The sequence below is a fragment of the Carya illinoinensis genome, chromosome 16, assembly GCF_018687715.1.
Source record: "Carya illinoinensis cultivar Pawnee chromosome 16, C.illinoinensisPawnee_v1, whole genome shotgun sequence".
Lineage (NCBI taxonomy): Eukaryota > Viridiplantae > Streptophyta > Magnoliopsida > Fagales > Juglandaceae > Carya > Carya illinoinensis.
Window position 1 is genome coordinate 13483105 of NC_056767.1, and position 13380 is coordinate 13496484.

Sequence of the window (13380 nt, forward strand, 5' to 3'; positions counted from 1 at the left end):
GAGTGAGTCCTCGAGCTGAATGGTAAAATGATTTTTCCTGTTTGGCACTTTATGCAATAAGACTTTATGCAATGAGAATCTCGGTGTGATATGATGAGTTTTTCATACTTGAGGAGATGGTGATTCCTTACCTTGATGATACATATATATATATATATATACACACACACATACACATACATATACTTGAGTTTTGCATAGAGGGTGATTCCTCGTCACGCTTATATACTTATGTTTTACTTAAAGGTAGGGGTGTCAAATCGTATTAACGGGTCATATATATTATACCATATGGGTAAATCCGAACCCGACCCCTTAAGCTTATCATGTCAAAATATTAAACTCTAACACGACTTATTAACATAACAAATTGTATCGTGTCAACCTATTTATGTAAATAGATTGAATAAACCCAAAATTAACTCATTTTATCTTATTAAATTTAGTATAATTTTATATAAATGTTAAAATTATAATATCTATAAAAATTATAAAACTAACTATAAGTCTAAAATTACAATCAATATAATAAAAATATCGAAATTAAAATTCTAAAAATGTTAATTTTAGGTATAAGAGTATAATTATAATTTTAACTTTCTTAATGAGTTATAACGTATCAAAACGGATTGACCTGTTATCAACTCGTTAAACAATTGTGTCTTAACAGATCAATCCTTTTTTACTCGAATCCATTAAGACTTAATTCAAATTAGCTATTATCATGTCGTGTTCGTGTTGGGTTAACAAATCGTGTCAAATATTACCACTCCTCGCAAAGGGTGATTCCTTGCTATAATTATGAATGCACCTGTTTAGCTTACAGGGTAAATTCTTGCCATGCACAAATGCACATGTTCACAAGTTTTTACATAAAGCTATGCATTACATCTGTACGTGTATTGTCTTTCATTAGCATTCTTGTAATAGCTGTTTAACTTGCCTATAGTTTCATATATTGAAGTAGTAGATTTTAATAAAGAGTTCAGCCGAGGGAAGATAATTGGAAAGAAGGACCAAACTTCGCTCGAGGAATAGCCACGGATGCCTGTCTCCAATAATAGCATGCTATTATTATTTAGCCAAGCTGTCAATCGGGTAGCAGGTGTCGTTGGTGAATAGAATTTTAGTCACATGAATAAGCTTTTACTTTATGTTGCGATATAGAAAGGCTTTTTACTTATCCGTACACTTCCATTTAAAAATTGCATACTTACTACCAATTTAAACTTTGGGTGTTGCAGATTGGCTGGCACCCTTACTACCACATATGTCAGCCATATCCTCCATCGAAGAACACGGAGTCACAATTGTCAAACATAGATTTAATTGCATTCAAAATATAGAATTCTAGACATGACACTCTTCTGAATGTCCGTAAACGTGGATGCTGAAGAAAAAGCATTAGATTTTCTAATCCAAATGTCCCAGAAATGATCTTGAAAATCCCAACTAACGAAGTCAAACTCTTAGGAATAATTATAATGTATTTTGGAAACACGAATACATAATATTTTCATTGTATTATAAAATGTTATATCAATTAAAATATATATATATATATATATTTATATAACTAATTTTAATTTTATGGCACGGTGTGAAATGAATATTGCAGCATTCATATTTTGAAGAAAAATTTATATTTTATTTATATTTTTTTATTTTTTTTCTTTTATTAAATATTTAGTATATAGATAATGAGTAAAAAAATTTAATTAATTTAAAAAAATAAAATAAATTAAAATAAATTTTTTTTTAAAAATATATATGATATATAATGTATGGAGATGATGAGTAACTAAGCTTTATTTTGATAGTATTTAATAACTCTACAACCCAGCTTAGTCAATTAATCAAACCCTTTTTCATGTTTTAAATACCTAAATAAGATAGTCACACAACTCATGCTCTCCACCTATATATAACATGCAATAATACTGTTTGCCAAAAACTGAGTGATGGCAATCCAACCACAGCATCCACAGGAGTACGATGTATAGCCTGTTTTTCATAACTTTCTGTGTTGGCAGTCCAACTCCCATTTTAAATGTTCTGTACGAAAAAACAGCAAACTAATTTGTCGCATTTGTGGCAATAACAGCATCTATGAGTCTAGAGGTTGGCTCGAGTGATTAAAGGTAATGGATTTCAGGGTATATTCTCTCGTATCTAAGATTTAAATCTTTTTAATATAAATAATTTTTAAATATTATCAGATTGTGAAATTTTTTTTTCTTAAATTATTTGAAGAGCACCTGCAAGAAAGTTTTTATTAAAAATCTGTGTACCCTGAAAAATTAATCAAGACGCTATTTTTGAACACTCGATACTAATAAAAAAATATCAGCAACTATGCAAGTCTAAACTAATTATTGAATGGACGATGCTACCATACAGCCCAGTGTTTACCGTTGGGCTTGCTATTTTTTTTTTTTTTTATTTCATATTTTTTTAATATATTTAAATATTTTAAAAAAAATAAAAAAATACAAATACACATAAAATCATTTACTTAATCATTAAGTAAAAAAAATTAATTTTTTTTTTTTTTGGTGACCAGCGGTCACTTTGAGGAGACAAATGAAAGAGACATACAAGCATTTTCCTTATTAAATTTAAATCCTCCTAAGAAACTAATATTTATTTTTTGGGAGATTTTTTGTTGTTGCTATAAACAAGATCATAATTCCATAACATCAGTAAAAGAACTGTTACGAACATAAAAAAACTATATAAAAGTAAATTCACAAACGAACGTAATTTTATGAAATCTATTATATCTATTTTATAATAAAAATATCTTAACAATATGATGTATCATATCAAAACATGTTAGTTAATAAAATTATTTTTGTTAGTAAAGTATTTTCCTATCAATAATATCTTGGACAGCATTCAGGGCATCCCCAGCCAAGTTATGAGCAGCAACACTTGCTTGATTCTTTAACATGGAAAACTTCCCAAGCTTTATAGAAGCTTCCTTGCATCTTCGACCATAGTGTTCCAAATTTGATTTTTCAACAAGAAAATGATAAATAAAACGGGAGAAAATAAATGAGCAATGCTACGTTTCATTTTTAATTTTATATTTTTTAATTATGCCACTTGTTTTTTCACAATTTAAGTAATTTCATGAATAAACAATTTGAATAAAAAAGTCACTTAAAAATACGCTATATTGACTGTTATGACTGAAATTGAAACAATTGAGAATGGAGAATATTTTTTTTTTTCTCAAAGAATATATTTACTGATCACATATCACGTTAAAAGAATCACTTAAAATATCATATATCAACTTATATGATTGTAGATGATAAAATCCATAACGAATAACGGTGTTTCTTAGTTTGATACATGTTTTCAGATATTCTCATATATATATTTTTTAAATATCTTTCAAACATAAAATATTTTTAATTTTAAATCTTTAACTTTTTTATATAATTATTATTTAATTATTACAATTTTTTTAAACTTTCAAATAAAATATAAAAAATAATATTACTTTAATTTTTCTAATTTCCAAATAAACATTATATTCGTATAATTTTTTTTAACTTTATTATATTTTTATAATGAGTGCATAAATTCTGTGTAATTTCTTTAAAAAAAAAGTAAAGACTACTATTAAAAATTCACTTTTTTATGTGGGTTTAATATTTTATTTATTTTTTTCAAATTACGTGACGATTACACAATTAATAATTATAAATATATTTTCTTTATTTTTTTCAACATTTTCTCTCTAATTTTTCAAAACATAATAAAATATCAAAATTTAAATTATTTTATTATTTATTTACAGAGATATTGAAATATTTTAAATATATAAAGTAGCCTTTAAAGTTAACTAATAAAACTGCTTAAATAATTAATAATGAAATATGATATTTATAATCGTAAATATGTAAATATTATATAATTATTTTAAAACAAAGTTAATAAATAGGAAAGTCATATAAAAAATAACTTTTTAATAATAAATTTTAATACCTACGTGATAGTTAGATACTTCACGAATACAGTAGCATGTCTCATTAACAATTTACTGTCAATAAATTGATGTATCAAAGCAGTTTTACACTATGTCACCCGGACCCACGAAGCAAGGAAAACAAAACAAAAAAACAAAGAAAAGGAAGAAAAAGGTCAACAAAAATTGGGTGTGAAGCTTAGCTGAACCTTCCGCGCAATTACAGTAAATAAACACATTCGATTGCATGGACCTCGTCACTATCAAGTCCCAACAGGTGGCAAACACCTGTAACCAAGGAACACACGTGTCACGCTCTCCTTCGTAGGGAGACCCGGAAAATGGGCTGTTTTCGCGGGAACCAAGGGGGTGTGGTATCCCACGTCGTCGGATATGGCGGGAAACGCGAGCAAAAGCCTGCGATCGGTCCACTCATCTTCATTTGCGTAACCCACTTGTCTTCCCTTTTGCCACCCACCTATTCTCGGTTACAAAGAGTTTTAAATTAAAAAGTAAATTCTTCGTCATTCTTAATCCCACGCATAAAATTTTTTATTTTTTTTCTTATTAAATATATAATATATAGATGATAAATAAAAAACAAATTAATTAATTTAAAAAAATAAAACATAAATAATTAAAAATTTTAAAAAAATAAATATAAGTATAGTATGTGATATATTGAAATAATTAACAACAAATCACACAAACTCTCTCTATATTTGTTCTTTAACAAATATACATAAGGAGAGTGGTGATTAAGATTTGAGACATTCCTTTGCAATGACTGATAGAGATATAAAGAGATTCTGTATAGATATAGCTCACTGTTAGTATACCACGTATCTATTTTTTTTTTTCTTCTCTCTCTCAAGGTGTTTCTCGACCACCACAAACAGCCAAAGGATGGCAACCATCCAGTACACAAGTTGTAAACTCATATCTCGACCACCTCAGCCACGCAGCGGTCGACCATGCATATAATGTGTAAAATGTGAACCAACATGCACAACGAGCTGCCGTGAGCTCCACACTGACAATGCTAATCGGATTGCCAATGTCTTTTGCCTATCTTGAGATAGTCCCCAACCACCATGACTGATCTTGAGATAGTCCCCAACCACCATGACTGACACACAGAAAGGACATGAGGAGAGGGCAAGGGTGGCAGGCACGAGGGGAGCTGTAGAACGAAAGAGAAAAAAAAAAATAAGAGGGAGAAGTGACACATTTGTAGTAGTGTACTTGGAATTTTTTAGTATCTATAGTATTTTTCTTCTTTTGCCATTGAGTCTTTTTTTTTTTCTTCTTTTAAAAAAGGCTTTTATAATTTTATTTTAAAAATTTTTTTAGTGTAAAAAAATAAAGTTAAATTGCAAGCACATTTGTTTTTATCATTTATTTTTTTCCAGATAATATGCAAAGATAATAAATTTATTTAAATTTGAATAATACAAAATACAAGGTTAGAGACTAGAGTAGGCTAGACTTGAACTCCCTCATTATTCAAATAATTCCTTAAAAGATAAATATAACATAAAGTTTTAGATGGGTGCAAGTCTCATGCGTTTGTTTTGAAAAAATTAATATATATATATATATATATATTTTGATGTGGCTCATAGATTTTCTGTATTTATTTAAAATAAATATGAAAAATTTGTACATTCTAAAACTACATGTAACTTCTGTTTAAATATTAATATATATATATATAAGTCATGAAATGTCTAGGACTTGGCTCGTGATAAATGTTTGGATCTTGTGGTATGCTCTATTTAAATCTAAAGCTCGAATTTTCTTAAATGCAAATAATTCTTAAAGTTCATCAAATAGAAGGAGTTTAATTTAAATTATTTGAGACATACTTACAGTTAACTCATTATAAAAAGCTTGTGCACCTATACTTACAAAAAATTTCTTACTGAAAGTCTGTTCACCTTAAAGATTAGCCGGAACACTCTCCTCAAATACTCCCTACCAATAATATATATATATTAATTATATACAGACACGCATCGTGAGATTATAGATAATTCCATATTATTTATGCACAAGGATGTAGTCACGTGACTACTGCTAGGCTGGTAGCGAGTGTAACATATCATGAGGACAAGACCAAGACAAAATTTAAGGAAGCATGGCCACAGACAGCACACGCAAGCGGACTTTTTTTTTTAACTTTTTTTTTTTTTTTTAATGTCCAAAAATGAGAAAACAATAAGTGGACTTTTTGTCCATTTTAAGTGTTTGGTCTACCTACTTTAGGGTGGGGTTAAAGCAGAGTATTGGGACCCACCACTATTTCATTGTGCTGGCACCATATGGACCGCAGGATCAACGACTTAGCTGTCTTTTTTGAAAGTCATAGTCTTTTAACCTTGAACCTGCCCTTTGAAGAAGTGGCAGATTTGCCTATAAATAAAATGAAATATTTGTTTCTCCAACGACTTTAAGAGACATTATTGTCAGTTTTAGACATGTGCTAATTGACTGGGTTATGGAAACCTCAGCAACGTTAATCTATTACAATATTGAAAATCCGACTCCGATTTCAGCTCTTACTCCGTTTCGATTTAGAATGTTGAATTGAATTTATGATAAAATGAAATTAGAATCTGAGTTTTTTTTTTTTTTTTTTTTCTTCTTTTAAGTCGGAATCGGTTTTGTGTATGAATGGCTCCTCTCCAATTCTGACTATGACTTTAATAAGAGTATATATTATTTATATATTAATCATACATATAAAAGTCTATAATTTATAAAGTTAAATTCAAAAATATTAATAGACTACTAATCAATGTGATGGTTATTAAAGAATAATATCAATAGATTAATAATCAATTATATCAAGAATAGTCTAAAAAGGGCCTATTATATATCTTTAAAAGAAATGATATTTGTAATTATAGAGTATATAAGCATCGATAATTTCTTTTAAAAAATAAAAAATAAATACAAAATTTACATAAAAATAATAATTTTTAATAATGGATATTATTTTTTTTAAAATAATTATACAATACATACGCACGTTACGATTATATCTAATATTACGATTAAATTAATATTATTTTATTATTATATAAAGAATATATGTATAATTTAATGTGTGGATTAGATGTGCATGGAATATGCAAATATAAATTTATTTTATATTAGTTAAAACTTAGATTTGAGTTTACCTAAGAATGCTGTTATAGTGGACAGAGTGCTACTTGAAATTTTGAAGTAGCTATGAGGCTATAAATTAGTCATTTTTTCAAATTTTCTTGGTGATTATTTTTTTTAAACTATGATATGGCGTGAATTAACTGAAAATTGATTTATTATATATCATCAATAAAGTGAAATAACATTAAAAAAAATGAAAACCAAAAGTTAAAAAGATGATAAATAATTTTGGTACAAATGAAAAATATATAATGATATTATCAATATTAATTTTTCTAAAGTTTTAGTTTTGGTTTTTCTTACTAATCTCTTGTTGTCAGGAATTTGTTTATGCATTTTATTTGGCGTGTAAATGAATGTGCAAATTAATTAATTTTTTTTTTTAATAAGAGAGGTAGGGGTATCCAGAGTTTCCATTTGAAGTATCAAACTATATGCCATCAGGGCATTAACCTCTTGTGAATGTGAAGTAATTGATGTATATAGCAAATGATGGAAATATGGGTCATTAATTCAATACCTTAGTCCTAATAAAATGCGAGGTTGAGTCTTTGGCTAGGTAGAATGTTGTCTCTTGGATAATTGTTTGTAAAGAGTATCAATAATAGTGAAAAATAGGGATGTAACCGATCCAGTTTGGTCAGATTTTGGATAAAATTTGGAACTGAATCGGTATGAACCAGTTTTGCATTTTTAAGAACTGATTATGCACCCGTTATTCCTAAACTAGTTCTTTCGATTTTACTAGTTCTGGTTTGGTTTTGTCCAGTTTTCTAGTTTTAATATAATATATTATATATTAAATATATTATAGTATATTATAATTGTATTATAGATTACTAGGTGGGAGTAACGTGCAAAGCACGTTTGTCTAATTTTATGAAATGATTATTTGTAAAAAATAATATATATTTTATAAAAATTATTGATGTCACTTAATAATTTAAGGCATATTGGAGAAAATAAAAAAATTAGTTCAAAGTATCATATAATCCAATACATGTTTATAACATCTATAATTTTAGCAAAGATATATACGAAAAATTTAATAAAAGTCTAACACAAACGGTAGTTCAAAATATGTGTCGTTTAATGTTTGTATTATAATTCATCAATTTATGTCATCTTGTAGACAATCAATAGAGACAACATTGAAATTCTTATTTTGCCGTTGGATGAGTCGATCAGGGACAACATAAAGTTAAAATATAATCTTTTTATAAAATTTGTGGTATAATATTTTCTATATATAGCATATATATAAATCATAAAATATATTTTGAAATTGTTGGCCGAATTTACTTTTTCTTGATCAGTTCAAGGATCACGGCCTTTGTCACGTGCCTATCATAGCAAGCCCGCGTATGGAATATGACTTAGCGGAAGCTACGTCCTACTACTATGGAAAAAAAACACTTTGATTAAACACACTTATATTATCTATTATATGAGATTTTTAAATTTGGAATACTCAATAATCTGAATTAATGAAACGTATAATACACATATATTATACTTAGGGATTCACGTCTTATGCACCTAATACACGTGTATATGTTAAGGAGAAAGAGAAAAATATAATAACTAATCTTTAATTACTTATTATTATATAAACTATTAAGTATTATAATTATTGAGATTAATAAATCATATAACAACATTGAATGCTATCTCTCTCAACATTTATGTCTTCATTTTATGTGCCAAACCGTTAGAACAAACGGTGTTAACTTTAACGGAAAAACAAGAAAAACCGTTAAAACAAGATTTTCCGTTTCATACACACTTTTTATATATAGAAGATAATGATATATTATACTATATAATATAGTGATATATGATATTATATTATAATATATAGTGATATAGTATTAGTATAACTATTAATATGCATTATATAATATTAGTATAACTATTAATATAATAAATTATAGTGATATAAGATTTTAAAATTTAATATTACATTAATTAGTAATTTATCATACAATATAAAATTATTTTATATATAATTATATATTATATATAAAAGTTATATATAATATAAAAATTAAAATATATATATGAACCAGTCTGGCTTTAGAAAAAGAAAAATTGAAATATGACCAATTTGGATTGGTTTTAAGAAAAATAAAATTGGTACCGTACTAAACTAAACTCGATACCGGATCCAACCCACAGGCTCGGTTTGGTTTACTAATTCACTAGTTTTTAAGTCATAAAAAAATAGTGTACTGGTAAAGCTTTAAATATATTATTTTAATTTATAATGTCATATTTAATATGAAGATATCTCAAAATATATCCGATCATAGATGTAAGGTTTTTTATAAATGAATAATGCACTTTTCTTTAAAAAAAAAAATAACAAAAGAATTTCCCTAATTTGAAAAAAAAAATTCTTTATTTCTCATCAAAAACAAAAAACAGCACAACCCAACCTTCTTTGTTCATTAAATTATCCTCCTTTTTTTCACATATTATTCTTGTTTTCCTTTTATCTTTTTCCGTACCTTCTAATTTTAGACCTAATTAATAAATTCAAAAGAATCGACATTGATTCTGTATACTAAATTAAAAAAAAAAATCCATATTAGGTAATCTTTTGTCAAAAAAAAGAAGAAGAAAGAAATCTCCTTAAAAAAAGAAATTAAATAATTAATTGAGCAGAAATTTCATTTCTCCGTTATTTATTTATTTTTATGGAACCCGTCGTGATTCGGGGGGCCAACTTGGGAAGCAAGTAACGTCAGCAAGGCTAGGTAGCTCAGTGGCATTTCCGTGAATATCGCTAACTTTGGCCCCGAGAATCTGAATAATACTAACAACCGGACATACTCTGAGTCTCTGCCCGACGACACGTCCGCTGAATCGAATCGCGGCAACCCAAAAACATAGGATAACCCCAAGCTCCAACAATAGGCGCGTGTAAAACAAGCTTCCATGAAAGCCATCAACAACCATTCGATTTGGAGATTGGTAATCACGTGCTAAGCTTGAATATGAGATAGGGTTCATGCTCAACTGGGCTCCACTGCTATTGATGATACATTGCATGACACCGGATGGATGGGCATGCTCCGTGAATGTGCATACCCATAAGGGCAATGACAGCTCATCACAAAATTTTTTTTTCTTTTAGAAAGATTACAGTTTTTTTTTTTTCGATTTATTTTTATATTTATATTTCTGACTTACACGTTTTAAATACTGTTATTTTTTTAAATCACGTTAATTTATTAAAAAAATTTGTGATTAAATGAAAAATATGATTTATTTAATTAGAAATTATAGTTATAGTTGTAAATGCATAAACGTAATTATTTAAAAAAAATACGTAATTTATATAAAAAAATTAATTTTTATTATAAGTCTCTATCTTTTTTATAATAACTGTACGTTACTTTTGTACTCTTTGATTGTAAGTAATATTATTTAATCATAATATTTGTTAATGTTAATTATTAAAGATAAAAAAATTCTTAATATTTAAAATTAAATTAAAAAATAAGATATTGATAAAATAAAACTGTTATAATTATATTCCAAAATATTTCTCTTATTTAGTGTTAGGGATGGAAATCAAGAAGGAAATATTGAGTTGCTTTTGAATTTCGGAACGAGACTTTGAGTCGTATATTAGTTTAGAAATAAAATAGGGTTTTTTTTTTGGATAAATTAGCGATAGTTTCTCGCTATTATTTTAGATTATTTTATTTCCGAGTAGGGTTTTATAGAGATTTGCGCCGTCGTTCAATGTTGGGGTATACTAGTTGTGGGTCTTTTACTCTATATGCCTCTTGTTTGGTATCCGAGTCAGTCAGTACCACTGTTCCTGCAATTTGTCCAGAACTTTTTACCGATCTTGTCGATTTGTATGGGCGAAGAAAACGTCGGCCATAGATTTCTAATCCTCTTGAATCTTTTATTGGTGTTTGTTGGTTCTCTTTTTATCTGCAACTCGTTCTGCGATTTCCTCGCTTGGTTTTTAATCTCTCTGTAAGGACAACGGAAACAGAGAGAGAGAGAGAGAGAGAGAGAGAGAGAGAGGGAGAGGTCTTTTGGGGTATCGCGGGAGAGAACAAGCGAGGTTGTGTTAGCGGATTTATGTCGGCTGGGTTTGATTTGGTTCTGATCGGGGCTCTGTTGAAGCTCTGGCTATTCTCTGCTGCTACTTTTTCTGCGTTATTTGCTATCTTCTTCTGCTGCATGCTTCTCTGCTTTTTCCGGCAGAGGTTGAATCTAGTGTACTGTTCCGTTTCGATGCGTTTGAGGCCAAAAAGGTATAAACTTTTTTGTTCCTTTGTTAATTATGTACTAAACCCTCCTCTTAATTTTGGGGTTTATGGTTTGTTTCCCTTTGGGATCTCAGATTCGTTTGTGGATTTTTCGCTTTTGCAGGACTTGTTCTGGAGTGAAGTGTTTTGGGGCTTTTCACATAAAACGATTTTTTTCTCTCTTCTTGTTCCTGAGAGGGGGCCTAACTTGACACCCTTGTGATTTTGAGAGAGATTTTGCCCCCAATTTTTGTTTTCTGCGATTTTGTTTGCGTTTTTCTTGAGAAATTTCTGGAGTATCTAGAGGGGTTTGCGAGTGATTTTTCCCTCGTAAAAAATGACTCAGTCCCGCAGACGACTTCCGAATCAAAAGATCTGCAGGAAGTCTAATAATGCCAAAGCTCCTGAAATGGAGTCCGGCATGATGATGAGGAAAGTCCGTGTAATCTGTTCAGATCCTTATGCCACAGATTCATCTTCGAGCGAAGATGAGTCCGTCAAATGTAATAAGCGTGCAAACAAGGCTAAACAAATCGTACATGAAATTCATATTCCCATGGTTTTACAACCGTCACTGAAGTCTCTCCAGACTGAGAGTTCTTGTCAGGACAGTAGCAATGGCGGCAGAACCACCAATACCATTAAATCCGGGACGAAAAGGGTTTTGGCTAAAACCCCATCGAGCAGCAGAAGACCCTCTTCTTCCAAGTACAGAGGCGTTAGGCAAAGGAAATGGGGAAAATGGGCCGCTGAGATTCGAGATCCGTTTAAAGGAGCCAGGATTTGGTTGGGTACTTTCAATACTCCTGAGGAGGCTTCCGAGGCTTACGAAAAAAAACGGCTCGAGTTTGAATCCGCCATGGCTGCCAATGCCAACTCTGAGAAGAGCAAGAACAAAGCGGCAGCGTCTTCAGCAGCATTGTTTCAGTCACAGAACGATCATAACCTGGGATCATCCGGGGACTCCGAGAGTGTGCTGTCTCACACTTCTCCATCTTCCGTTCCAGAGTTGGAGACCTCGGCGTCCAACACCAATGCGAAAAATGCCAGTTCTTCTGTCAAAGAAGGTGTTGAAACTAATTCTGAGTTTGATTGGGCTGCACTGGCCTTGCCTGAAGATTTGGGTCTCATCGGAGATCTATTTGGTGATATTCCATTCGGCCAAACAGAGTTCGACTCTCTCTGTAACGGGCAGTTTTTTGATGAATTTGAAGTTTGTGGGACTGAGGAAAATGGAGGCAGTGAGCTTCCTAACTGGGATTTTGCTGATATTGGCGATGACATGGGCTGGACGAATGAACCCCTCAATATACCCTGCCAATAAGTTTTGCAGCCTAGGATTTATCTATGGCAGTATTATTACTATTAGCGGTTTTGTTTAGTTTGAAAAATGTTGAAGTTGTGTGGAACAGATATATATGTTCCTTGAGAGAGTGCCTTTGTTACTGCTTTATAGTATATTTTAATTTTGTTGCTGAGAGTGAGAGATGGGAAAGAGATGAGCCAACATTGTGCTGAGAAGAGTCCTTTGGGTTTTCCTGTGCCTTAAGAGCAGTCCAGAGGGTTCTCAAAACTGTCCTCGAGAGAGATTTTCCTGTTGATGAGTCCGAAAATTTGGCTGAGAGAGTATGAATTATAATATGAAACGAAGTTTAAGTGATTTGCATCTTTAAATATGTTCTATGGCCTTCCTTTGTGCTCTTCTATTTGCTGTGTCTTGGAACCTAATCTTTGTGCAGACTGATTATCTTTTGTTATTCAACTGAATCTGTCAGTTGAAAAAAAGCAAAAACCTCATGCCATATTCTTAGGTGTTGTTGGGATGAAAGCTAATTTTGAATTGGATCTCTTTCTGTTGGGATGAAAGCTAAATGCTGCTTGTTCAGTGATCTTGATTCCCGGGGTAAATCCTCGTTCTCTTCTTTAGCTGCTTTTCTCTTTATGTGGGAGTGA

At 30.2% G+C, this 13380-nt stretch overlaps 1 protein-coding gene across 1 annotated transcript; it reads left to right on the plus strand.

The window, feature by feature from the left end:
• Window positions 1-10894: 10894 nt before the first annotated feature.
• On the plus strand, window positions 10895-13103 carry LOC122299510 (ethylene-responsive transcription factor ERF118-like). Its single transcript, XM_043109866.1, has 2 exons — window positions 10895-11433; window positions 11552-13103. Exon 2 carries the CDS (start codon window positions 11765-11767, stop codon window positions 12749-12751), a length of 987 nt encoding a protein of 328 aa, XP_042965800.1. The 5' UTR covers window positions 10895-11433; window positions 11552-11764; the 3' UTR covers window positions 12752-13103.
• Window positions 13104-13380: the final 277 nt, after the last annotated feature.